The 27660-nt window shown below is 41.2% G+C and overlaps 2 protein-coding genes across 7 annotated transcripts in view; both read left to right on the forward strand.

Moving 5' to 3' along the window:
• The window catches only part of HP1BP3 (heterochromatin protein 1 binding protein 3), a 483172-nt gene that overhangs the window by 368706 nt on the left and 86806 nt on the right, over positions 1–27660 (forward strand). The window lies entirely within an intron of this gene.
• The window catches only part of EIF4G3 (eukaryotic translation initiation factor 4 gamma 3), a 411795-nt gene that overhangs the window by 338975 nt on the left and 45160 nt on the right, over positions 1–27660 (forward strand). For 5 of the 6 annotated variants that reach the window (XM_069079469.1, XM_069079465.1, XM_069079464.1 and 2 more), the window contains 4 exons: positions 7924–8043; positions 8424–8534; positions 16427–16597; positions 19410–19607. In XM_069079469.1, the coding sequence (XP_068935570.1) occupies positions 7924–8043; positions 8424–8534; positions 16427–16597; positions 19410–19607 (600 nt within the window). The remainder of the gene's footprint in view (positions 1–7923; positions 8044–8423; positions 8535–16426; positions 16598–19409; positions 19608–27660) is intronic. The other variant, XM_069079468.1, reaches the window with a different exon arrangement.

Below are 27660 nucleotides of genomic sequence, written 5' to 3' on the forward strand. Positions count from 1 at the left end.
CAAATAGCTGAGGTTTTCATAGCTGCCAGAGCTATTAATTGGGTACCCTCTCTGCACACCCCACATGCTCTGGAAAACTGGTCACACATCCCAGGACCACCATCCAAGACCATGATCCAGATCCAGGTAGGTTATAGCAAGAGCGTTTACTCTTTGAATGGTTGCTTGGTCCCCCACGATCTGCAGGGCAGGAGCTCTGAACCTGCACAGCCGCCACACCCCGCTGCTTCTCGCTTAGGGGGAAGGGGCTGGACCATGCTTTGTTCCCCCCCAATTCCAACAGAGTTCCACACTGACCTTTTACTTTGTCTTTGGCATTTATGGGTTGATATTTCTGGAAACTGCCACAGGTGCTGGTGATCCACTCTCCTGAAGTCTGTTCCAGCCGCTGCTGAGCAGGGCTGCCCTGGCACTTAAGCTGTGGTTCTTGTGGGGCTGGTCTCCGCTCCCACCGTGCTCAGATGGACCCTTCTTGCCAGGCTGCCCTCAGGGGATTTGTTTCTCTCTGTTGCTTTGTGGGCTCTGTAGCTCTGAAGTTTGTTTAGGGTCATATTTTATAGGTATTTGTGGTGCTTATGGGGGGGAGCTCACGGAGTCTTCCTGCAATCTACGCTGCTGTCTTGTCTCTGCTGCTCCCTAGATCTTTTTTATCTAGTCTTCTCCATTGATGTATTTTTTCTCATTTTTTAAAACCAGTAACATGGTTTTGATAATTAATACTTTGCAACATAGATTGGTATCTTAATATTTCTTGAGCCCTCTGCATTCCTTTTCTCTTCATTATTCTTGATCTTTTGTTTATCCATGAACCTTTATATGCTTCTATAAAGTAACCACTAGGTGGGAGAGCACTAAATTGATACGCTAATTTTGGATTATGGCTTTTTGACGCTGGCATTGTCTAGTCATGGCATTGAGTAGCTCAGCAGTTTTTTAGTTCTTTCTTTCCTTTTTTTAAATGTAGAATTTTGTTGTTATGTAAGCCATGTGTGGGTTAGTAGGTTAACTCGCAGATAATTTATTCACTTTTTACTTAATTTGTGTGACTTTATAATCCTTTCCAATAATAGAGAAGGAAGGCACCCTGCCAGACTTGATTTTTAATACTCATATTATCTTGATACCCAAACCAAGGAGGCATACAGCAGGGAAAAATTTTTAGACCAATGTCACTTAACATTGATCCAGTAAATTTTTGTAAAATTTTAACAAAGAGAATTTATCGGTATAACCAAAAAAAAAAAATCTTTAACATGAATTCCTGGTAAAGTTTTAGAAGGGAGGTTTAAAAATACTGGGGAAATATTTCTATAATTAATCATATAAATAGCAAGAAATGTTTTTTAAAACCACATGATTAGCTACATAGACATATTAAAAGTCTTCAACAAAATATATCACTCACTCATAAGATCCTAAAAAAAGCACAGGCAAGGAAAAGGCCCTTAATATGATCAAAAGCATGATTTCCAGTGGAGAAACACTAATACCTTTCCCATTAACTCACAGGTAAGATAGTAAGGTAACAGTACTCTTTTTATTCTACTGTTATTTTGTAGATTAATGTAGATAACAGCAATAACAATAAGAGTAAGAAATATAAAGAATCAGCATTGGCCAAGATAAGAAGAAAGACTCCCTCTTTGTAGAGGATGTGACGGTTTTCTTAGAAAACTCTGAAGATTAGTCAGTAAGGTGACAATTAAGATCATTTGTGAAGTCACAAATTACAGAATAAGTGACAGTCAGCATTACTGTATATTACTAATAAGAGTAAATGCTAAAGAAAGTCTGTTGAAAATACCTATAAAAATAAGTAAAATATCTGGAAACTTGTTATCTGGTCTACATGTACAAAACTTTAGAAGTGATTTTAGAAGCTACTCACTAATTTGTACATGTGCATAAAAACTTCAGAGGTTGTTTGGGCACAGAAGACCCAGTTTCAGATTTGACTTTTACCACCTGTGTGTTCTTTGAACAATCAAAAAAAAATTTTATGAAGCACATACTATGTGCTAGAGGGCTAAGCTAGAGGGGTAAGCATTATCAAGCTAAGGGGACCCAGGACAGGCCTCTTGAGGAAGGAGGCCCTTGAGCTAAGTTTTGAAGGAAACCAAGGATTCCAGGAGATAACAGTTATAGCAGCAGGAGTGCTTTCCAGGGATAGGGGAGAACTGGAGATGGAAGAGGGAGCGGTGTAGACAATGAATAGCAAGAGAAAGTCACTGTAACTAAACTGTTTGTGTGGTGTGTGACTGCACCACATCTATGGTGGTCGAATGAGCCCTTGTCTGGGACATTGTTGTGAAAGTTGTGCTTTATGGAGATTTTTAATTTTATTCCCAGTCTGCCTGCCTTCCTCCTTGACCTCGTGCAGGTCACTTGACATTTCTTGAGCTTTAGTGTTGTCCTTTGAAAAGTGCGGTTGTTGGACTGAAGAAGCTCTGAAATCCTCTTCAACTCAAAAGATTTCTTGATTCTGTGATTCCAAATGTGTGATTTAAGGAAAAATCCATGTTTATTTCCTAAAACATTATTAGACTTTGCATTATATACATAAATATATATATATATATAATTTTATTTGTCTTTTCTGTTTATATCACATTCATTTCCCAGTACATCCCTTCTCCTACACTCTTATGCCAAAGAGAGAGCCATGTCTTATAACGAGAATAAATTTTTTTTGAATAAAAATTTGCAAAATGAACCAACCTATCAACCAAGTCCAACTTTATATGCAGTGTTACTTACCCGTGGTCCTGTATCTTTAGATTTTGTAATTCCTGTTTGTCTCAGTAAAGGTGGGAGAGCTAAATTTGTATTTTTAATGAGAGTTAGTCTAGTCATGGAGAACATTGATTGTTTTGGAGGTTTTTTGAATACCTACAAAAATGAACATTTGCATAGAAAAAAAGAGAATCATATATGAAACAATTTGTTATATACAGATTGTGTGTATGTCTGTCTGTCTCTGTCTGTCTATCTATCTATATCATATAGATATGTATTTCACAGTTCCAAAGCGATCTCTCTTGTCTCTGTTTCTCACTAAATCTCCTTCTGTTCTCATCTGTACATTTTTAAAAATACTTCATTGACACTTTTTCTTTTCTTGTTTTTGGCATTGCTGTAACCATCCCTCTTCCTGCCAGTTCTTTCCACCTCCCCCTCACAGAAATAGAAAAATCCCTCTCCTTGTAAAAAATATCACAGTCAAAAAAAACCCAAAGCTATGCATTGGCCATTGTGTCTCTTACATCTCTGGTGCAGTTTCTCCCTGTCAAGAGGATGGGAAGCATATTTTATCATTTATCCTTTGGAGTCATGGTCAGTAATTACATTGATCAGAGTTATTTAAAGGTCTTTCAAAGTTATTTTTCTTTACAATGTTATAGTCATTGTTCATTTCTTACACCACAGTAGTATTTCTTCACAATCATGTACCACAGCTCATTCAGCCATTCCCTAATTGACGGGCATCCCCTTAATCTCCAGTTCTTGGCCACCACAAAGAGAGCTGCTATAAATATTTTAGAACATATAGGTTCTTTTCCTTTTTCCCTAATCATCTTTGGAAACAGACCTAGTAGCGGTATTGCTGGGTTAAAGTCAGTTAAATAACTCTATGGGCACAATTCCAGATTGCTCTCCAAAATGGTTGGATCAGTTTACAGTTTCACCAGCAATGAATTGTCACAGTTTTTCCACTTTTCCAACATTTATTGCTTTCTTATTCAATCATTTTAGCCAACCTGATAAGTATAAAATAATACTTCGAGGTTGTTTTAATTTGCCTTTTCCCTAATCAGTAATGATTTAGAACATTTTTTCATATAACTATAAATTGTTTTGATTTCTTCATTGGAAAACTGCCTGTTCCTATCCTTTGACTCATTTTCTTATAAATTTGACAAAGTTCTTTATTTAAGATATGAAACCTTCATCTAAGAAACTGTCCATAAAAAGTCCCCCCAATTTTCTGCTTTTCTTTGGATCTTGGCTACATTTGTTTTATTTGTGCAAAACCTTTTTAATTTAATGTAATCAGAATTATCCATTCTAAACCTCACAGTACTCTCTGTCTTGTTTATTCATACATTGTTCTCCTATCCATAAGTCTGCTTCAATTATTTTGTAATATCTGTCTTTATATGAAGGTATTGTTTCCATTTTAACGTTATATTAGTCAGTGGTGCCAAATATTGGTCTATACCCAATTTCTGCCAGACTCCACTTTCCCAATAATTTTTACCAAATAACAAATTCTTATCCCCAAAACTTAAGTTTTTACACTTGTCAAACACAAGATTACCATAGTCATTGTATAAATTGTATTTGTTGTATAAATTGTCTGTCTATTTTGTTCCACTGTTCTACCTTTCTATTTTTTATCCAGTACCAGATAGGTTTAATAATTATACCTTATAGTATAGTTTTAAGATCTGTACTGCTAACTCTCCTTCCTTTAATTGTTTTTATCATTAGTTCCTTTGATATTCTTGACTTTTTGTTCTTCCAAATTAATTTTATCATTTTTTCTAACTCAGTAAAATATTTTTTGGTAATTTAATTGGGTTGGCATTGGGATATATAAATTAGCTTAGATTAAATTGTCACTTTTGCTATATTGACCCTTCTTACCCATGAACAATTAATTTTTTCCAATCATTTAAATCTGATTTTATTTGTACAAGAAATGTGTTTTGTTTTTGTTTTTTACAATTTTGTTCATATAGTTCCTGGGTTTGTTTAGGCAGGTGTACTCTCAGATAACTATTGATAACTTGAGAACTGCTTGTTTGTATCCTTTATATCTATTGTGGAATGACTTTCACTGTTATACATTTTAATCAGATCTCTATGTACCTTTATGAAAAAAAACTTACATAAAGATTTTTCCCCTGCAGTTAACAGTTTCTCTTCTAGTTTTAACTATATTAATTCTGTTTGTGTCAAAACTTTTTTATTTTAGGGGCGGCCAGGTGGCTCAGCAAGTAAGAGCACCAGCCCCAGTGTCGGGATGACCTGGGGATCGAATCCAGGCTCAGATACTTAGCACCACACCGAGAAATAACTGGCCGTGTAACCTTGAGCAAGTTACTTAACCCTGATTGCTTTAAAACAAAAAAACTTTATTATTTTATGTAGTCAAAATTGTCTATTTTGTCTCCTATGTCCCCATTTTTGCTTTTTTGGTCGAGGATTCTTTTCTAGCTGCAAAAAGTTTCTCCTTCCTTGTTCTTATAATATGCTTAAGTGACCCTTTATACTTCAGTCATATAGCCATTTAAAGTTTATTGTGTGAGTTGTTAGTCCAGATCTAATTTTCTGTAGAGTTTCTATCATAGAGTCAGTCCTTACCCCAGTCATTGGGCTCTTTATACTACACTCCTCATTTGTTTCTAGATCTTGTGTTCCTAATCTGTCCCCCTGATGAAGAGCATTTGAGTTTTTAATTGCTTTTTCTGGCACGCTTTGGTACAGCAGATAGAAAGCTCTCTAGCCTGGATTGAAGGGGCTGGCTCTGGAATGTCTTGTAGCTTAGAGTTACACATTCCTGGGGAACTTTAAGGCACACCATTTTATTTTGCTAAGCCTCAAGTCTCCTCATTTGTGAAAGGGGCATGATCATTCTCTCATCTCCTCCCCTTGAGGATTATGTGAAAGTGGTTTATAAACTTTATATTGAGTCATACTTGAAATGGTGACGATTTAGTGTATTTTAAGGACACCATACCTGCCCTCCTGATTCAGTGTTTCTCAAAGTCTCACTAATACAGGAATTTGGACAGTCTGAAAACCCAGAACAGGGTTGTGAGAGAAGGGAAGTGGCAGGTATCTCAAAAGGAGCTCTCTCATGCTATCTTATCATTGTTCTTCCTCCCTGATGATAGTTAGCAAGTAATCAGCCTGTGAAGTGATCGGTAGTAGGTGTGCATGTGGCCAAACAGCACAGATGGCACCTCATTTGCCCATTAGCTAACAGGGGTAAAAGGTCAGATTTGTCTCTTTGAAATGTGATCTGCCAAAGTGCTCAGGCCATTGCACATGAATCAGAGATGAACCAGACTTCAAATGGAAATATTTCAGATTATAAGAGGAAGTGCTTACCCCAAATTAAACCGTCAGGTTCACCAGTCTCTTATAATGAAATCTAGTACCCGAGGGATTTCTAGAATTTGTCTTTGACCATACCGCGCGTAGTATATTTTTACATGAACCGGTCTTCTGATTTCTTAATCAACAAGTATTTATTAAATGCCAGCCTGGGCTGGGTGCTGGGGGATAGGAGTTTACATTCTCTCAGGGGAGACCACAAAGATCTAAGCCTAGACAGCATCAACATAGAGTGGATGTTAATGGCAGTAGTGTCTGTGTCTGTATAGATGCAGTCTGCTCTCCTGCACCTGTGTGGAGGCTGTAGGAGAGCTCTCGCTTGTCTTTGTGCTGCACTTTGCTCACCTTGCGCCCTTTCCACTTTCACATTCTCCTGCGCCTCGTCCTGGACCCCTCCCTCTTTCTCACCCTCCCAGACCCCCCCACATCCAGCTGTTGCCAAGGCCTGTTGAGTTCATCTTTGCACCATCTCTCGAATACATTCCTTTGTCTCTGCTGTCACTGCGCTGTGACCTTCCCCCCACTATAGTCCATCCTCCATTCTGCCACCAAAGTGCTTGTCCTAAAGCTTGGGTCCAACCACGTCACCCCTACTTAGTCAAACTTCAGTGGTCCTCTATTGCCTTTAGGATCAAATACAGAATGCTCTGTTTGGCATTCAAGGCCTTCACAACTTAGGCCTCTTCTACCTTTTCATACTCCCCATCATGTCCATTTCCCTTCAGTGACACTGGTCTCCAGGCTGTTCCATGAACAAGACACATCCCTGGGCTCTGGGCCTTCTCCTGTACCTGGATGTCCTCTCTGCTCCACTCTTAACTACTGATGTCCCTGGTCTTCTTGAGGTGCTGAATAAAATCCCGTCTTTTACAGGAAGCCTCCTCCAGCCCCTCTTCATTCTGGTGCCTTCCCTCTGGTAGTGATGTCCTCTTTATCTTTTATATAGTCTGTTTGTGTAGTTTTGTTTGTTGCCTCCTTCTATTAGATTTTAAGTTCCTCAAGCACAAGGCCTGTCTTTTGCCTCTTTTTTTTTTGTCTCCAGCTCTTAGCACAGTGCATGACACATAGTGAGCCCTTATTAAATGTTTATTGGTTGATTGATTTGATAATAAACACTTGATAAAGTTCTTGTTGATTTGACTTACCAAGTCATCCTCTTAAAATCTGTATTCCTATTCAATTTTCCTATGTTATCTTTTCTCACCTATGACTGATTGGCTTTCTTTTTTGGGAGCATGACCAACTGAAACAGAAATAACTGGGTTTGCTCTCTTAAGTCCAGCTAGCTTACTTGTGTATTCTGCGGTACTACCTCCTAACTGGAGAGTCCTGAATCTTAAATCTGTGACTTTGTTCGTGACAGCACAGACTTAGTCCTAACCATCCAAGTATTCTAAATACATGCTCTTTGAACTTGATCTTTGTCGCAAAAGCAAATTCTTGACAATCATTAAACTGTGGTCAGAATGAAAAATAGTATAATTTCTGAAATAGCTGTTTGCTCACTTGAACAAATCCTGGGTCAGGTGAAGGCTCAGTTTTGGTTCTGCCATCCAGAACAGTTAGGTTGGCCACTCTTCTGGTCAATTCCCCCTTATCATGGAACCCCTAGAGTGTACACTGACTATTCCAGGCTCAGCTCCAGGAACCCTGGAAGACCATTAGTGATCCAAGGACCAGAGCCTCATTTGGCTAGCTCTTGGCTCCATCTAGCAGGTGGTCAGGACTCTGAGACCTTTGCCTTTCTAAATCTTGAACACCTCCACGATTTTTTAAATCCTCCTTTGTTTCTTCATACAGATCAATCAACCCAAATTGCCCATGCGAACTCTGGACCCTCGGATTTTGCCTCGAGGACCAGACTTTACTCCAGCCTTTGCAGACTTTGGGAGGCAGACGTCTGGTGGAAGAGGTGTCCCTGTAAGTGCCTGTTCCCTCCAACCCAATTAGTTAGACACTGACCACAGACTCCACGAAGTCTTGCCTAACAGCAAGAGAGCTGCTTATACTCCTCTCCCTGAGAAGACTAAGTAGAAGAGGTGGAGACTCTCCTTTCCATGCTAATATTGAAGCAAATAAAAGATACTTTTGAGTGGTTTTAAACTGATAGAAGCTGGTCTGCATTGATTTGGTCTGGATCTTTTTTCCCCATACTTCTTTCACAATGACCTGCAAATGTCTTAGGAATGCTTGTGCTCCTTACTCATTTTAGTAAACTCTGTTGGGGTCCTGAGAAGTGGAGGAAAAGTAACAGTATCCACCTAATGGGCATCTCTCTGCTTTGTCTTTTCTTACTGCAGATTTGCAAAGTGCAGAGCAGGCACGGCTTACCGATCCTGGAGCAGGGCAAAGCCCCCGCGTGCGCCCCCCTGCCGATGTCTCACCCCCCGCTGAAGAGCCTGCCTCTGGGGGTGCGCTGGATCCTTTTTTTACTGGGCGCTGGGGAGGCTGGCATCGACTTCCCCACGTATTGCTCTTCTGGTCGAGTGTAGGGCAGGGACTGAGTGTGAATGTGACATATGCAAAACGGTGCAGTAGTGGTAAAGTGCAGATGGCCGTGACCGACCCAGCAGGCTCGTCAGCGGGGGCACCGCGCCGCGCAGGCGGGATTCGGCAGCCGGCGCCTGCTCTGCACTTGGTCGGCGTGCTGGGCTCAGCTGGCAGTGGCCGGGAAGCCTCCTGGACCCAGGAGTCACTGGCACAGTCAGCACTTAATGCTCATGTTCTCAAGGAATTTGGGGTCTTGTGTACATTTGCAGATCACCCTGTTAAGAGTAATTTATCTGAATGCTCTTTTAAATATTTTTATACAAGGTGATGTGTTTTTATTTCCCCACCACATCTTTTTTCATGAACATTTTTGAAATCTGCTTTGCATTAAGACTGCATTATTGGAAAAGTAAATTTATCTATAGATATTTAAAGTTTATCAACATTTGTGGCAGCTAAAATATCGCTCAGCCCCATCATCGTGGCCAGTGTATAGAAAGGGGCCCTGTCTTTGGGGGCCTTTTGACCTAACGAGGTTATTGTTATAGAGACACTGTGTCTGTCTAGCTGTCTCCTCGTCTCACACAGACTTGAGATCTGGCAGCTGTTAAACTTTTTCCAAAACCACATTTTGATTTTTCTGTTTCCTAAATGAGCTCTTCACAAAGTCTGAGAAAGCAGCTTTCTAGAACCATTCAACCTCATATTTCAGCAGCATTTTTCCCCTTTCTTTTTGGTGGTTTAAAATTGTTTTTTTTTTTCTTACCATTCCATTCAGACTATTCTTATGGTTAACAGCATCTGTGCTTATCATATTGCTCAGCTTTGTTCATATGCCTCTCACATGAAGTATTGATTCCTTTCCTTCATCATGAACGTTCACTTTTCTTTACCAGCTTGCTATGTGGTGCTTGCCAGTCATTCTAGTCAAGAATGGGTTCTTACTCACTTGTACAGTAGACTAAGTCACTTTGTACAATGTTTGTTATGAGTTAAAAGTTATCAGAATGTATGTTTACACGCCGTTCTAGATTACTACATAGAGTTGTGTATGTGTATGTATCAAGTGGTTCACTCTGTATCTGATGCTGGATATAGTCAAGAAAAAGTGATGGGAATAGAGCCATTACCAAGAATTAAGTTCTGCAAAACAGGACAGTTGGAATTCTTTACTCCTTTTCTCTAAGTAGCTCTATAATACTCCGAAAAGTAGTTTTTGGATCAAATTGGAGCATTTGTGGGGAGTAGTGGTGACCTGATTTCAGCTAGGCTGATCTTATTTCATTCTTTAACTAATACTTGCCCTTACATCACAATTCCTTTTTCATATTTCCGCCCATTGTTGGGTCTTTTTAAACTTTAGGTTTTTAGTGATAAATTGATTTTGTAACATACTTGAGCAAAACTTTGGAAGAATATTTACATAAGATCCTCATGTGTGTCCCATGTGAAATTAGAATAGAGAGAAAGATGAGAATATTATGTTTTAAAAATGCTAACCTACTGGGTTTTTTCCTGTCCCTTTCTTTTGTTATATTACTTTAGAAATATGCCTGCTGTTGTGTGATTTTTTTTTTTATTCTGTTAATGTTATAGAGGAAAGGGTATTCCTTTTTTGGACAAGCACTGTCCTTGACTTGTCTTCTAACTCTGTGATCCAATGATAAAATAATTTTTTTTTAATCTCAGCAGATCATAGAAACAAAAACCAAATAATAATATGACTCAGTTTATAGTTCGGATCCCTGCATTCATTCCACAAATTACTTTAATTTTCAAGAATTATCAGATATGGGGCAGCTAGGTGGTGCTGTGGATAGAACACCTGCCCTGGACTCAGGAAGATCTGAATTCAAATCTAGCCTGAGACATTTGATAGCTACTAGCTGTGTGACCCTGGGCAAGTCACTTATCCCCTATTACCTCAAAAAGAAAGTTTACCAGATAAATTGTCTTAACATTTTAAATATAGATTATATTTAGAGTTCTCAGAGTAATATAGAGTATTTATGACTCCTATAATATCTTCTGTGATTAAGAAAAGCATTTTAAATTGATCAGCAAATCAGTCCGTCCGTCATGTGCAGTTTCATAAAACTTCTAAGTAACAGCCCCATTGATGCAAAGTAAAGTACCGTATGTGGCTATTTTCTGTAGGCTACGGGATTTCTGCAGTTTCTTTATAAAAATCATGTGGGCAGTTTAGTATCTTTACTAGGGAAAGACGGCAAAGAATGGAGAATGAAAGAGATGCCATTAGGGGGTGGCTAGGTGGCACAGTGAATAGAGCACCAGCCCTGGAGTCAGGAGGACCTGAGTTCAAATCTGGCCTCAGATACTTAACACTTAACTAGCCATGTGACCTTGGGCAAGTCACTTAATCCCAATTGTCCTGCCTTCCCCCCAAGAAAGAGATGCCATTACAGCAACATTTTATATTAGTTGAAAAGATAGCCAAAACTATCCAGTGGTCTTCTCATCTCTCTGCCATCTTTTTATGGTGCCCCTAAAGTACTCCAAACACAGAGGCTTCATTTCAGATCTTTATTAAGGACTTTCTTTGTGAAATTTCCCTTTGCTTAACCCTAGGGAATAGACTGATGAGTAAGGCACAGCCTTGTACACTTAATTACATGAAGTTCAATAGGAGACTTAGGACACGGACACAGATAATTATAACACAAGACAGAATGTGAGAGTTGGACCAGAGGACACTGAAGTCACTCCCCACCCCACCCCCCCAGCTCTAAATCATGATCTTAGCACTGAAGTGAAGGGGTTCCAAAATTGAAAAAAGAAAAATCCTCAACTTCTGGTGATAGAATACAGGTAAAGTTCATCAGTTCAACTGCCATTTACTCTGAACACTCACCATAGCCATGCCCTATGCCAGGTGGTGGTGGTTGTAAGACATCTCTGCTGATATGGAGCTTAACGATGCCTCCTTGAATGATCCATTTCCTAAGGGTGATGGGACAAATATACATCAGCTTTTAAAATGGACAGTGGGTAAAAATCAACAACTCTCCATTTCCTTAGAAGAAGAAAGTGGGGCGCAGGTATTAGCTATTAGCTTGTAAGTGATCAGATCCTCCTCATGAAATCTACCCCCAAGGAATCTGTGACTTTTACCAGATGCCTACACTTCCCAGACATAATTGTAAGCTCTGCAAGGGCAGGTGAAGCTGAGCCTGTTTGATACGGGATAAAACAATGAAGGAGGAACGGGCTCAGCTTGTGGTTTTTGTCAGTTCTTGAACTAACTCTCTTCTCTCCTGAGGCCTTAATCTACTCATTTGTAAAATGAAAGTTGGGTCAGATGATCCCCTAAGGTCCCTCTCTATCTATAACTACATTTCTGTTTATGTCCCATAGCTGTTCATAAAATAAGATACATCAACTTCTAGTCCTGAGTCCCTAGGAAAATGTTTACCAGGAATTATGTTGATAGGGACAAGTTAGTGATAGAATTATCTGAGGCTTTACAGCTAATAATTTTTATAAGGCACAATATAAATTAAAAGGCATGGAAAATTAGTGGTGATCATTTGAAGGACTACTAGGTGGCGCTATTGGGGAGAGTGCCTGCCCTAAAGTCAGGAGGATGTGGATTCAAGTTCAGCCTCAGACAGCTCTGTGACTCAGGGAAGGTCACTTAACCCTGTTTGCCACGGTTTCTTCATCTGTAATGAGCTGGAAAAGAAAATGTCCAACTACTCCAGTATCTTTGCCAAGAAAACTCCCACGGGGGGTCATGTGGTGGACACAGCTCAGATGACTCAAGGCAACAAATCATTTGAAACCATTACATAGCAATTAAATGAGTTTCCATTAGATTTTTGTTGATAATGAAGTCTCTCCATTTTTTCAGAAGAAGTGTATGTGGGTGTGTGTGTACACATATATGTAGGTATAGTGTACGTATGTATGTGTACATACACAGAGACATATATACATATATAATTAACTTCTTATCAGATCAACTTATGTATGTATGTATGTATGAAAAACTGATGGGATAGAGTAGACAATTGGTATAATTAGCTAATTAAGTTTATTTGGAATTACAGGCCACAAATCCTTGAGGAAATTAATAGACATCGATAAATCACATTACATTTAATAAACAATTTACACTTGTGAACAATGTCATCCTTCAGAGATGTAACTAACTGTTCAGCTTGGCCTCAGAACAAGGAAATAAGGCTTTGTAATGTCAACTACTCAGCTGTAGACCATTGGTTAATCTTGTTGCTTTGTCCTTTCCCTTTAACATCTGCTTTAGAATGAGATCTTCTGATAGCCGTGATCATGTCTTTAAGCTGCCTGAATTGAAAAGATCTGTCCATATAAATGAATGGTTTTTGGTACAAAGATTGGATGTCGCTGCTATGTTACCTTCCAAATAAATGCAGATCCTAGGTTTTATATGTGGGTATTCAAAGAAATGGGAATTTAATATCTTTGAAGGCAAGAAAGAATCTGCTTCCTAAAATTATTAACAAAGGATATGTTTTTGTTCATTTTACTCTTAATTTTAAATACATTCTGCTATTGCTCTTGGCAAACTAAGTGATGAAAACATTGTGACAAAAGTCAGTGTCATAGGATATAAATTTAAGTCTGAGATGTGCCTGGTTACTGCAGAAGACACTGAGCCCCCGAGGAGTGGTTAGCAGGCTGTAACATGAATGATTCAGGTGCAGACAGTATTTTGATTCTTGCATCTTATTGAGAATTACTATCTGTGTGTCTCCATCATATTAGCTGCTGTCAGGTACACATTCCTCTTGCAGTAGAGTGTATTCTGAGATATCCTTCTTGTAGAATGCTGTTCTCTTCTCACTTCTACCTTTTCATTAGCAGGGGTATCCTGCTTAATTTCCCTTTCATTATTACTTGATGATAATGTTCAGTCCTATCTGACTTTGTGACCCCATTTGGGGTTTTCTTCGCTGAGTGGTTTGCTGTTTCCTTCTCTAGTTCATTTTGCAGATGAGGAAAATGAGGCAAACAGGGTTAAGTGACCTGTCCCGAGTCAGCTAGTGTTTGAGGCCGAATATGAACTCAGGTCCTCCTGATTCCATGGCTGATGTTTTATCCACTATGCCATCTAGCTGTCTTGGTATTAACTTGTTTCAATCGTGTCCGAATTTTTGTGACCCCATTTTGGGTTTTCTTGGCAAAGATTACTGGAATGATTTGCCTTTTCCTTCTCTAGCTCATTTTACAGAGGAAGAAACTAGGTCAAATAGGGTTAAGTGACTTGCTCAGGGTCACACAAGTAGTGAGTATCTGAGGCCAGATTTGAACTCAGGAAGAGGAGTGTTTTTTATTCCAGGCCTGGCACTCTATCTATCTATGCCACCTAGCTTCCCTGGTATTACCTGATACCTGGGTTTTAATTTGGCCTTTTCTCTGTTTTTAAATGTATGTCCTCCAATACCCCCCCCACCAAAAAAAAAAAAGCATGTGTGTTTTTTCTTAGCCATGCCCAAGGCATTCCTAATCCTATGTATACTGCAAAAATGAGAACTCGTGTGGTGTTTCATTAAGAACACAGGTCCACAAGCTAGAACTTACTTCTGTTTGCATTGTGGTTCACTATTTCCCTTTGGCCAATTAGATTTCCCTCTCTTGACTCATGTTTCATTCTCTGTAAAAAAAAAAAAAAAAGAACAAAGATACAAGAGGCATGATTAGACAGCAGTTCTGAAAAAAAAAAAAAATCCAGAGATTTTAGTGGACTAGAAGCTAAGTAGCCCAAACTAAAATGAGAGGGGAAAATGAGAGTCTCATGGTCCTCTGGCCTAGCTTCATCCAAAGTATTTTTTCCTGTTGTGAAGTACCACACTTTTTAAGGAGGACATTAATTAGTGGGAGTATTCAGAAGAAGGCAGCCAGGATGATGAAGGACCTTGAATTTGTATCATCACATAAGGATCAGGTGAAAGAATCGAGCATGTTTTGGCCTGCAGAAGTCAGGGGGAAGTGCTAGACTGTCTTTCGGGCTTTGAAGATCTGTCTTGTAGAGGATGGATTCTGTCTGTTCCTAGAGGGTACAAGGTGGAAGTGAGTGAAAGCGGCAGAGGTGCCACTTTAGGCTTGGGGCCAGTGAAAAATCACTGACCAAAGTGGAATGAGCTGCCTCCAGAGCTACCGGGCCTCCCTCCTTTGGAGGTCTTTACTCAGAGGTTGGAGGAGCACTGGTCAAGTCTGTTTTAGTGAGATTCCTTTTGGTTTTGAGTTGAACTAGAGAGCCCCTCAAGTCCTGACTGTCTGTGACCTCCAAGTTGCCTTCCCGTTGTAACATTGTCTGATTCTACCTGGTCACAGATGACACAGTGCTGGCTTTCTGAAATGCCTGCATTTACTTGATCTTGATTCCATTGGTACTAATGAGAGCTGGAGCAGTTTACATTAATGCTGCCAATTTCTTGTCGGCACAGCCATTTCTAATTAGCTCGAATGGCAGAATGTAAAAGGAAGGATCTGAAAGGACTTCAGTCTGTGTAAAAGCTTTCAGAGCTTTTTAAATTTCATGAATAAACATCAGCCTCTGGGGTTTCTCTCTGAATTTGCCCTCATGGAGAACATGACTTTTCTCTTTGATGCACCATAGGAGTGCTGAAGTGCAGTGTGGTGGCCCCAAGCCAGATGGGACTCTGCTGATAAGGGGTGGCTCTGGGGAGCTCAGTTGTGATATCTCCTGACAGTTCTCAGACCTAAATGTCAAAAAAAGAGGTGTCTGTCAGCACATTATGGAGCTCAGGCGTACTGATCAGTCAGGTGGCCAGCCAGTCAACCCAAACATTTCTATTGCAGGAATGATCAGTAAGCTATGAAAGGATTTACTGTGGTGAATATTTTAGAGGACAGCCCATTGTCCCCTGTCGTTGCATCTCTTAATTTTGATGACTAGAGTGACGTGGTGACATGGATTGGTTGCAGCAGGGTATGAACAGTACAGGAATGTGGGGGAGTGGAGAGAGCATATTGAAGAATCTGTAGGGATATGGTATTGGCATTCATCATAGGCTGTACTCCACGTGGAAATAGGCATCTACTAGAGGAGCCTAGATGGGAACTTAATTATCGACCAAGTTCTGTTCTTAAATGCAATTTAGATAATACAAACAAGCAGGCATTATCTGTGCCGCCTCTTTCTCTTCATATGTCTAGTTTAAGAATTGGGATTTTCCAAAAGAAAAACCAAAATCTTAATGTGCCCCTTTCCAGAAATGAATTGTAAGGGATTTATTTATAATCTCATTAAATTCTAACTGTGTTAATAATAAACCTATTTCCTTGGAGCAGATTTTATGCTGTTACTGTTACCTGTATACTTATTAAGTTGTAAAAGTCGCGCAAAGGACAGGTACCTACTTGTCAGGGATGCTTCTAGAGTAATTTTATGCTTTAGGGAAGGGCTAGACTTTTCCCTTCTAATTCTTAGAATATATACATGGGAGAGGGATATAATATCTTATGTATATATATATATATCTTATAATCAGCATTTAAAAAAACTTTATGTCGTCAGGAAACACAGCACTAAATATTTTTTCATACTGGAGAGAGGAGAGGTTCAATTATCAAAAACTCCATCTGCTCTTGGGGTGGTACCCAGGGCAAACATTTCCATCTTTTGAAAGAAAAAGGTCCCTGTCCCTGATATGACATAACCCCAAACCTTGCTTGTATCTAGAATGGTTTACAGTCTCCAGCTGCTGTGTCTTGAGCAGCAGAACAAATGCAGTGATTCTTAAGTCCTCTGTGTAGATATATATAATCAGGAATATTCTTGTCGTAGTTGTTGAACGTTGGCCCAAGAAGATCTCAGCCGGGCCAGAGAAGAGAGCCCAGGAAGATCATCACTGTTTCTGTGAAAGAAGACGTCCACCTCAAAAAGGCTGAGAATGCCTGGAAGCCCAGCCAGAAGCGAGACAGCCTGGCTGAGGACCCTGAGAACATAAAGACCCAGGTGAGACCTCTCAGAGACTTTGATTCCTTTGTAGTATTATCTTTCATTGTTAATTAAATAGACTGAAGAAATTGAGCTGTTCTAAAATGATTTGATTTCTACATCCAGTGACCTTTGCTCAGACCTCATCCCTCTTGACCTCTCTGCACAGCCTTTGACAATGTCAGTCTTCTCCCAGCTACTCTCTCTGCCCAGATTGCTGTAGTGCTGACCTCTTCCTGCCTGTCTGATCACAGCTCTGTATTCTTGGTTGATCTTCATTCAGAGCCTCTGTCTTTGGGCCTCTTGTCTTCTTTGGTGGTCTGATCAGCTCCCATGGCTTCAGTGATCATCTAATATATGATCCTACATTTCTCCTGAGCACTAGTTTCTCATCATACCAACTGCTTCTATGGAGATCTCCACCTGGCTGTCCTATAGGCATCTCAAATTCAGCACGTCCAAAAGAGAACTCATTATCTTTCCCTCAAAACCCTTCCTCTTCCGGGCTTTCCAGACTTACAACCTTAGTGTCATCTGCAGTTCCTCTTCTGCCCTCCCTCCACATACTTAGTCTGATGCCAAATCTTCTTGTTTCTGTCTTCATAACATCTGTATCCCCTCCTGTCTTCTCATGCCTACTCCTGCATGCCCGCATCCCCTCCTTACCTCATGCCTACGCTCTTTGCAACAGCCTTCTGGCTGGTGTCCCTGCCATAGGTCTGTTTGCTCCCCCTTCTGTCCTTAACTAAACTCCCAGTGATTTTTCTAAAGTGCAGATCTGTCCATGTCACTTTCTTACTTAATAATTTCCAGTGACTCCCTGATAGCTCCAGGGTCAGATATAAAATCTTTTATTTGGCTTCATCCCTTTGAGGCTTGTTATGAAGGCTCGATGTGTGTACTCTGCTGTTCAGCACTGGCTTCCTTGCTGTTCCTTACACATGCCATGCCATCTGCCTAGTGACTGCTCCCCACTACTGGAATGTTCTCCCTCCACAAGTTTTGGGTCAGATTCTGGCCTCTCCCAGACCCCCTAGTTCTGGTGCCTGCCTCATGAGAAGACCACCTGCTTAAACCTTTTAGGTACATCTTTTTTGCATGCTGTTTTCTTCATTAGACGGAACTCTGAGGCCAGACACCGTGGTTTTAAATCTACCTTTGCATTCCCTAGCACTCTGCAAGAGTGCCTGCCCCATAGTGGTACTTAATAAATGCTTGTTCACTGGTCAGCCAAAGTAGACCATACATATTAGATAAGTTCATCATTTTTCTAAGGTTTGTTTTCTCTAACTCTTTTTATCTTTATTTCAAGGTTTCATGATTTTACCTATGTGGAACCTCCTTCCTTTGAATGTCAGTTGCATGCTGTCCTCCCTCATAGAAAGTCTTTTCAAATTTCTGCTGATGAACAGATGTTCTAAACAATCCTCACCTCTTACCTCGACAACTACCATGGCCTCCTGTTTTGTTTTCCTGACCTCAGTCTCTCCCTGCTCTGATAGCCTATTTTCAAAAATATATTTGTATTTTTGGTTTCCCATTCTCTCCCTCCCTCTATTCCTTTCCCACTTACTGAGAAAGCAATAAATGCAATGCCCATTATGCATAAGAAGTCATGTAAAATATATTTCCCCATCTAATACAGCGTATACCAAAGGCGTCAGAGTAATCCTCCCTAAAATACTGACTTCATCAAAGGGCTTGTGTCTCCTCAGAAACTTCAGAGCCTCTTTAGGGCCTCTGGGATGAAGCCCAGCTTCCATCTCTAACCTCCTCACCCACGTTTCCCAAATGTGAACCCTTCTCTTCTTCCACACGTGTCTCCTCACTGAGCCTGCGCGTTCTGTTTTGTTCCCACTCCAAGACTTTCCTCCCTTGTTCTTCCACCTAGAATGTCCTCCTTTCCCACTCTGTTCCATTATACAGATCTCAAGATTTAGCTCATGTCATTTTTTTCCACCAAGATTTCTCTGACCCAGGATTCTGACCTCAACTAATCTCCTAAATTTTGCACTTCCTGTCCTGTTTGATTAATCATTCCAAGGACAAGGCTGATTTCTCCAACTACATCCTAAAGCTCTGATGGGCTTGGCCTGTGTTGTGACCTTGATGTCCTTTGTGTCCTCATCCAGGCTCCCAGACATCCTCACATCCTTATTGAAGGAAGGAATTTGAGCCAAGGCTTTTTTTTTTCTTTCTTGTTTTTTTCACCTTGAAGTTCCTTTGTGAAGCTCAGTGATTGTAGACTTGGGGTGAAAAGTATTGCCTCTTCCCAAGCAAGATTGGGACATCTTGCTGTGCTGTTTGTTCCAAGAACTAATGTGAATATAATTACTAGTGTTTACAAAGAGTAGCGGCCCTGGACTTGGTTGGCAGGCAAGAAGAAGGAGGGCCGTGGACTTGGTTGGTAGGCAAGAAGAAGGAGTGCAAGTCTCATCTCTGAGTTAGAAGGGACCTTGCAGACGTCACAGAGTCTCCCTTCTGTCCCAGGCATGAAGCTGCTCTGCAGCGTCTGGTCCCTGCCTGAGCCCTTCCCGCATCAGAAAATGGTCCTATTTATGGAGTAGCTCTGATCATCAGAAAGTTCTTACTCTGACTCAGGCAGATGTCTTCGTCCCTAAAACCTAGCTTTATCCCCTGGAGCTTTACAGAAATAATGCACTTTCTCTTCTATCAACCCTCTGCTAGGCTGGTATATTGCATTTTTAAGTCAATATTCATTGTGCTACGATGTGTATCTTTAAAGCAATTTATTCCTTACTAGTTTTTCATAAAGTATATATTAGCTTCATGAGTCTTTGTGGATGTTCTTTTTTTATAATCTTCATAGGAACTTTTCCGAAAGGTTCGGAGCATCTTAAATAAATTGACACCACAGATGTTCAACCAGCTGATGAAGCAGGTGGCAGAGCTCACTGTTGACACGGAGGAACGGCTGAAAGGAGTTATCGACCTGGTCTTTGAGAAGGCTATTGATGAACCCAGCTTCTCTGTGGCTTATGCAAACATGTGTCGGTGTCTAGTAACGGTAAGAAGAGAGGACGGAGCAAAACCAGAAATCCCTACGAGGTAGATTCTCCCCCCATTGTGCGTTCCTCCCAGAAGTGTTCACGGGGCTATGTGAAGAAGAGAGTATATTTTTAGCATTTTAGTAGAGTTTTTGTGCTTCCCTGTATAAAACAGAGCCTTTATTTTGAATACATTATGTATGCACTTGTAGTTATATGCTTCTTTTTATTTAGTAACACACTTAGAAAAAAATATTAGTTCCTCCGTATTGTATGGTATTAGAAGATAAAAGATCCAGAAAATAGAGACAAATAATGCTACATGAGTGATATCAGAGCCCATCCCATTCCCCTGGGATGAGCTGAAGTTTCAGTTGTGGGGCTGTGGATGCACACTCACATACTACTGTAACAAAAGAACCCAAACTTACTTATTAATGTGGTTCTTCTGATCTCAGTCTCTTAGGATGTTCAAGGGTGACTGTTCTGTGATTGAAAGAATGTGCAAGATTGTTTAAATCTGAGGTTCTGAGCCTTGTTGACAATCAGGCTGGTGAAGCTTCTGGACCTCTTCTCAGGGTCATGGTGTTAAATGCATAAAATAAAATCCATACAATTACAAAGGAAACCAATTCTGTTGAAATGCAATTATCAAAAAGTTTTTTAAAAGTCCCCAGTCCCCAGATGAAGAGTCCCTGGCTTAGATCTTAATGGGTCTCATCACAGATCTGCACAGTCCTTCAGGGCCTGCTTTCCTCCCCTATGCCTTGCTCTTTTGTCTCTTTCAACACCATTTATAGTTACCTCTCAGTCTCTGTAGCTAGATTTCCATGCTGGCAGATCTAGGGTAGAGCACCAAAGGGGAACCAAAGTGGCTCTGGTTCCTAGTGGTCTTTTCTGGTCCACATTCGTAAAACTGTCATGTCCTGTCTCTTTTGTCTTCTCTTTGCTCCTGGTTACCAAGCTTCTTGAGTATCAGTAACTAGTTCCTTCTTGTCCTTTGTTTTATAACTTAATTATCGTGATCTCTTGTGTTTTTCACCATTCGGTAACGTGGTGAACACACAAAGAGAGTATGTGTTGAGTACCAGAGACTGGTCGCTTCAAGGAATGAGTAAGGGATCAATGTGGGCTATGTAAGGAAAGCTATCATAGAGGCAGACTGCAAAGATGGGCTCATATAGGTAGGCGAGAAAAGTAGTAATAGAGGGAGTCAATAGAGTAGTAGAAAAGGGTGGAAAAGCCTGCCTGTAGAACTACTTAGAAACCACAGCATTATAAATAAGATAAAAGAGATGAGATAGATTCTCGGGTCCAGCTCGCTCATTTACAAAGGAAGAGACTACTTAACATAGAGATTGTGACTTTCCCATCAATCACTGAGTTATCTTTAGCGCTGGAACTGGAATGCAGACCCCCCCCAAAAAAATTTCAGTCCAGTAGAATAGATAAAATAGGTAGCAAGGAAGCTTTGATGATTTTTTTAACAGAATAGTAACAGAAAGAAATCATTGTTTTAGTTGTCTGGTAGTGGTATGAAAAAATAATTGAATTGAGGAGAACAGGAAGACCAGTTAGGCCGCTATTACAGTAATTCAGGCATAAGATAATAAGGGCCTGACCTCTGTCCAAGGTAATTAAAAGGGTCATCCCTAAATAATCTAAATCATAAGAAGTGACAGTGGATAATTGGGGAAGAAATAGAGGCATTGAAGATGAGTCTTCCGGTTTCTGTCTAGGTGAATTGTGAAACTGATTTTACCATTGACAGAAATTGAGAAATTAGGGGAACATCTATTTTAATGACGTGGGAGATCATGGTTTAGACATATTGAGTTTGAGGTACTGGTGAAGTATTCAGACACACTTCACGTACACTAACATACAGAATTCTTCTCTCAGCAGTTGACTAGTACTCCTTAGAGGTAAGGCTAGTTGAAGGCATTAAAGATCATAAGCATAGTGATCATAAGAGAGTTGAAGTTTTGAAAATGGATGAGATCTTTGGGAGAGAGATACACAGAATGGCAAATTGATAACTTTTCATATTCTCTGCATTTAATTGGGAGGAGGAGAAATAATTAGCAAGAGAGAGCCAAAAGATTTCAGATTGATAAGAAGAAAACCAGGATTACCCATTATCCTAGAGACCAAGGGAAGAAGCTTGCTTGATTGAGCTGGATGGGGAGAGCAGGAATTAGAGGAGTGTCCACAGAACAAAGGCACAGAAGTGAAGCTGAGGACAGGAAAAAAAAGGCCCTTGTGTGTAACAGAAAAATCTCCAGGGTTGCTCTTTCTCCCCAGCATTGAGGACTAAGTCTTGTTTCTATTTTCACAGAGAGCTTAATGAAGAACCTTTAGTCATGATGTCCAGAGCAGTAATCACAGCTACTAAGCCATGAGCTCTTAAGCCAAGAGTTCTTTCAGGGACAGAGAAGTTAGTTTTAGTCATTGTAGATGTAAGGCAGCCCGAGTTAATGCAGGGTGACCTCTTTGGGTAACATTATTTGAAATGCCTGTTTTGCCACAAAGAAACTACTTGGGCTACGTCATGCAAACACCCTGACATGCTGGTTCAGCTGAAAGGGGAGCCAAAGACACCAAGCAGGAAGACGCAGGAGCAGAACAGGAGTGTGCAGCTTTTAGAGACTGGGCCAGGAAACAGCTGGATTAGTTTGATAAAAATGATAGAAGGAATTCGGAAACCTCGAAATGAAATTAGAACTCTGCAGGCTTTACCAACAGGACAGTTTGTTCGTCTCTAAGAAGACGTGCTTAACTCCATCAAAAATAAAGAGTACCTGGAAAATGGTCATCTACCCTGAGAGACAGTGTGGCTTCAGAAAGGGCTGAGGAACAATCGATATGGTGTTACTGCCCAACAACTCCAGGAGAAATGAAAGGAGCAGAACAGAGATCTGTACACACTGTTTGTTAATCTGAGACTGGCCTTTGATGTTGTCATTTGTGAGGGCTTGTGGAAAATTATGGTAAAATTTGATTGCCTGGAAAAGTTCATCAGTATCTTACACCAGTTCCTCAATGGCAAGCTTGCATGGGTTCTGGATAATGAACAATGCTCTCATGCTTTCCCAGTTACCAGTGGAGTGAAGTTAGGCTGTCTGCTTGCTCCCATGCTTTTCAGCATGATGTTTTCAGCAATGTCGTCAGACACTTTCAACCAGGACAAACATGGCATCGAGGTCAGCTACTGCTGATGGTAAATCATTTAACTTGAAAAGACTACAAGCCAAGACTAAAGTGAAGGGAGAGTTGGTACATGATTTTCTGTTTACGGATGACTGTACACTCAATGCAGCCTCTGAGGCTGAGATGCAACAGAACTGCTTGAGCTAATTTTGGCCTGACGGCACCAACAAAACGGGTTCTCCACCAGCCAGTACCACACCATCCATTTGTGGAACCATTGGTTACAGCATATGGAGAAATTTTGAATACTGTAAATAAATTCACTTATCTTGAGCAGTATGCTTTCCAGGGATGTGCACACACATAGATGATGCGTTTGACACACACATTGCCATGACTAGCACAGTGTTTGGGAGACTCTGAAAGGAAGCGTAGGAGAGAAGGGGTATTAGATGACTGCCAGACTGAAGGTCTCCAGAGCCGTGGTGCTGACCTCATTGTTGTGTGCCTGTGAAACCTGAACAATCTACCACCACCATGCCAGGAAATGGAATCACCTCCATTTGAATTCTCTTAGGAAGATTCTCAAGATCGATCACCTGGCCAAATAAGGTACTGGACACTGAGGTCTTTTCTTGAGTTGAACTACTGAGCATTCAGACTCTACCACAGAGAGTGCAGCTCTGATGACCTGGCCACATTGTTGAAATGCCAAACATACATTTGCCTAAAAGTTTATTTTATGGAGAACTCATTCAAGGCAAATGCTGGCATAGAGGTCAGAAGAAGTGAGACAACTTTGGAATCAGTTGTGAGACAGGGGAGACGCTGGCACAGGACTGTCCAGTGTGGCCTGCCAGCGTCAGAGAAGCCACTGTGCTCTCTGAGCAAAGCAGAGCTGCTTTGGGAGATGCTGGAGTTAGAGACACGTGCTCCCGAGTGCTCACACTCACCACGTGTGGCCCACCTGTGGTAGAGCTCGCCAAGCTTGTGTCGCTCTGATCGGCTACAGTCCGACCTCCATGTATGCCGATCCCAACATCACGGTGTCATTTTGGTCCTCTTCAGTTAGGAAGGACAGCGAAGACAAAGACAGGAGCCTTCCTGGGCACCCCACTATTTCTGCCTATTCGGTAAGGTATTCCTTGTAAGACAATCAGAGAGTCCAAGGGCTCTGGAATGGTCCACCATTTATATCCAGTCCTCCTGCAGGGAGCCAAGTATTCCTGAGGACCCCAAAACCTGGATTGAAAGGAGAGCTCCTCAGAGATTTCTACTGTATCCAAAACATAAGTAAATCCTGTGTTGTGGGGTGCTTGGACACATATGATTCCGCACATCTTTTAAACAGAAATCCCACCATGCCCACCGTGACATCGTTGCATCCTGTACTCCATAGTAGCTTCTGCAGAGAGCTCACAAGGGTCTTGAACAACAGCACTCTTTTAGTCCCTGGTAATTTTTTTAAGCTCTCACAGGGTGGCAGGAATCAGTTCTTCCTAAGCTTCACATCAGGTCATAAGTTTTTGTACCTTGGTCCCCAGCATTCACCCACCTTTTTATTCCTGTACCAAGAGTAATTGCATTAGATGTGGGAAATCCCATGAGAGGCAGGGAGCTGTCAAGCATTAGTTGCCTCGCCTTATAAGTCAGTACTTAACAGACATCCAAACAGGCTGAGAGAAAGGTCCTGACTATTGCGGAAGAGGAAGAATAAAGAATCAGAGACACAGAAAACTCAGCATTCATTTCATCAAAATAATAGCCTTTTGCCACTTACAGACAAGAAACACTACCAACATAAATATGTTCTTGGCAACAGGAAGGAGTGATGGGGAAGGTGGTAAGACACATTACAAAGAAGGAAGTGAGGTTCCCTTTTGTGATTTTGACCCCCCTTTTGGTGAATCTTGTCATGGCATACTCTCTCACTGGGACTCTTATCAGACTGTAGGCCCATTCCACTTTGGCTGTGGGTGTGATGAGCCTTAGAATGTCCAGAAGAAAACTGTCAAGGTGAGGAAGGAACTCATGCCACACCTTAGGAGAATCTCTTGGAGAAACTGGAAGTCGGGCATGGAGGAAAATGACAGACCTATCCCGAGAGGAAGGAGCATCATTGTTGTCATGCTCAGCCTTAAGGGAGGGTGGAAGCTGTCATTGGAAGGTCCAGAAAGGCTGGGTGTAATCCAACATTTCCTAATCCGTGAAGCTGTTGGTAACAGCATGGGCATCCCCCTTGAATCCACCTGGTGCAGGATAAATGGCCCCTCTTGAGTTAGGGCATTGAGGGGTATTGGTGATAGCCCCAAGATCTCTCCTGACTTCAGAGCTAGTGTAGGTTTTTTTTTTTGTCTTCATTATGTGTGACCTCTGCTTGGGGTTCATGTGTTCCCGAGGACTTAGAAGTTTGATTTCCTCTGATGCCTTGGATAGATTCCTCTCCCAATTAGCATTGAAACTTATTGATCTCAAGAGTTCTTGAGACCTGCTTCTCTAAGAATAACTCCCAGATTTTCAGTGCTCTAATTTTTCCAGAGTGTTTATCCCCACATATGAAGTAGTCATGGCCGAGACTATGGGCCGTCCTTTATAGACAAGTGACCTGGATTTGAAGGAACAGAAGGATTGTGCTTCCTGCTCTTGTCCCCTCCCTCTGGGATCTGTGTCCAGGGCATGCACTCTGTGCCACACCTGCTTGTCTCCAACAGTATGGCTGTTGGGTAGCGTGGTGCTTTCACAGCTGCCTTCGTGAAGTGACGTCAGGCCGTGACAGAGACTGACATCAGCCTGTTTCTGGCTTTAGGATCACTGTAGAGTTTTAGGATTGGAAGGGGCCTTTAAGCCTTTTTCCGGCCTCTGACTATTCTCCTTCCAGAAATGGTCATTTACTAATAACCTACCATTGACTCTCAGAGTTGGACAGTTTATAACAATGACTAAGACTCTACTCAAGCTTTTATCCCACCTACCTGCTGGTGAACTTCATCCTTTTGGGAGTAAGTTGTCCACGCCAAGTACACTGACTAATAACAGTAGCTGTGCTGGTGTCTGCTGCTACCTGAACAGGCAACTTGATGCCGATAACTGAGCAGTGTGGGCATTGAGAGACTTGATGCACAGAGAGGTACAGCCTTCCTTGAGCGGTTACAAGAATGCTGGCTGGCTCTTTAGAAGGAAAACTCATCAAACAGCTTTTTAATTGTTATTATTCCCTAATAGCAACTACTCTCTTTCTCCAAGAAAAATAGTTCTCCTATCAAGTTTCCCCCCGCTAAACAAACCAGCGTGCACAGTTGGTTTTGTGAATATTGAACTACATACCAACTAAAACTGCTGGTTGTCTCAGGCAGATCTTCTCCTATCAGGGAGTGAGTTGCAGCCCACCTTTCATTCCTGGAGTCCATTAAATCACTTTTGCTATTTGGCTCCTTGTCTAACCAATCCCATGGGTCTCTTAAAAGATTTTTTTTTTCCTAATCACATCTAAGCTAAGAGCTCATGCATTTATTTTTAGTGTAAGAATCTTAACTCTGAAGAAGAAAGCTGTTTCCTTCATCTTAGTTCTTGAAAGATGCCTTCTCCCTGACTTGTTTTCTCCACCTGCTCATCTGGCCACAGTGGGTATAGATGGTATCCTTTAAAATAGATTTTGTGGCCAAACTGTGGCAGTGTATTTAGAGACATCTGTATTGACATACCTGTGCCCTTCCTGGTTATCAGTGGTGTGGCTGACAAGGCCATGTGGCCACAAATGGCCCCTTCTGTCATATCTAGACATGTGAGATTGGCCTGTTCCTCAGCAGATTTTCCTGCTTTTTATCATTCTGTTCTTAGGTATAGCACGTTTGCTGAAAGAATGCTCCTCAGTGTCCTCGTGTTCTCCTTTCTTGTGAAAGAGTACTTTCACATCAGTTGTCTTTTTGGAGCCTCACAGCCACCCTTTGATGGAAGATTTTGTTTTATAGAAGAGGAAACTGAGTCTCAGAGAAATTAGTTGACTTGGCCAAAGTCATACAAGTAGTAAATTGTTTGAGCCAGTTCAAGGACCTAGTAGCATTTCTGGTGTGTTTTCTAATACTCTTCCTTCTGTGTACTATATGGTGTCTTTGAAATACAAACTCTGCTTTCCTTCTTTTTATTTTTATTCCTAGCACCTGGCACATAGTAGGTACTTAATAAATACTTGCTCACTTGATTAGAAGGTGCACATCACTTTGTCCTTGCAGCAGATCTTTGGTCCATCTCAGTTATACTCATAATGTACTAAAAAATAACCTTAGAGATAATCTAGTCCTGTCCTACCCAGCCCCCACTTCGTAGAAAGACTGATACCCTGAAGAGGGCATGACTGGCCTCCAGTCACACAGCCAGGGCTGAGCATTCCCATGGCCCTTCATGGTCTTGAGTGTTTATCCCAAGCAGCAAGTTTGGTTTGATTTTAGTGCTGATAGACCATGCCCTAGGCCCCACTTTTTGGTTTTCCTATAAACTGTCTTGCTAGTTCGGGTTAGCTTTGATGTGTGCATGCTGCCAGCTAGCTTGGTTCAGAAATCAGGTACAATGGCTTCAGTTGGTCTTACGTTTTTGGGCTCCACAAAGAGCTTCAAAGCAATGCTTGTGCAGTGCTTGGCTGGCTCTGCTCCTTGGCCTCCCTGCAGGTCGACACATCATCCTCCTTCTTCCTTTGCAAGAGGGAGAAGGTTGGGCCCCTCATGACTTGCCCTTGCCTTCAGCAGGCTCACACTCACATCAGATTTCCCCCAAAAAAGCTGGTGCCTAGACTGGCTTGGGGTCTTTAGGGTTAGGTCACCCACGAGGTGACCACAAATCTTGTGCGTTGAAGTTTCAGGAGCAGAGTGGTTAGACTAAAGTCAGTCGACTTGGGCATCTCACACACAGAATCCATAACATGTATTTGTG

Source organism: Petaurus breviceps, unplaced genomic scaffold (assembly GCF_028583685.1).
Source record: "Petaurus breviceps papuanus isolate PSGF00001 unplaced genomic scaffold, PetGlider_PUasm1.0 91041, whole genome shotgun sequence".
Taxonomy (NCBI): Eukaryota; Metazoa; Chordata; class Mammalia; order Diprotodontia; family Petauridae; genus Petaurus; species Petaurus breviceps.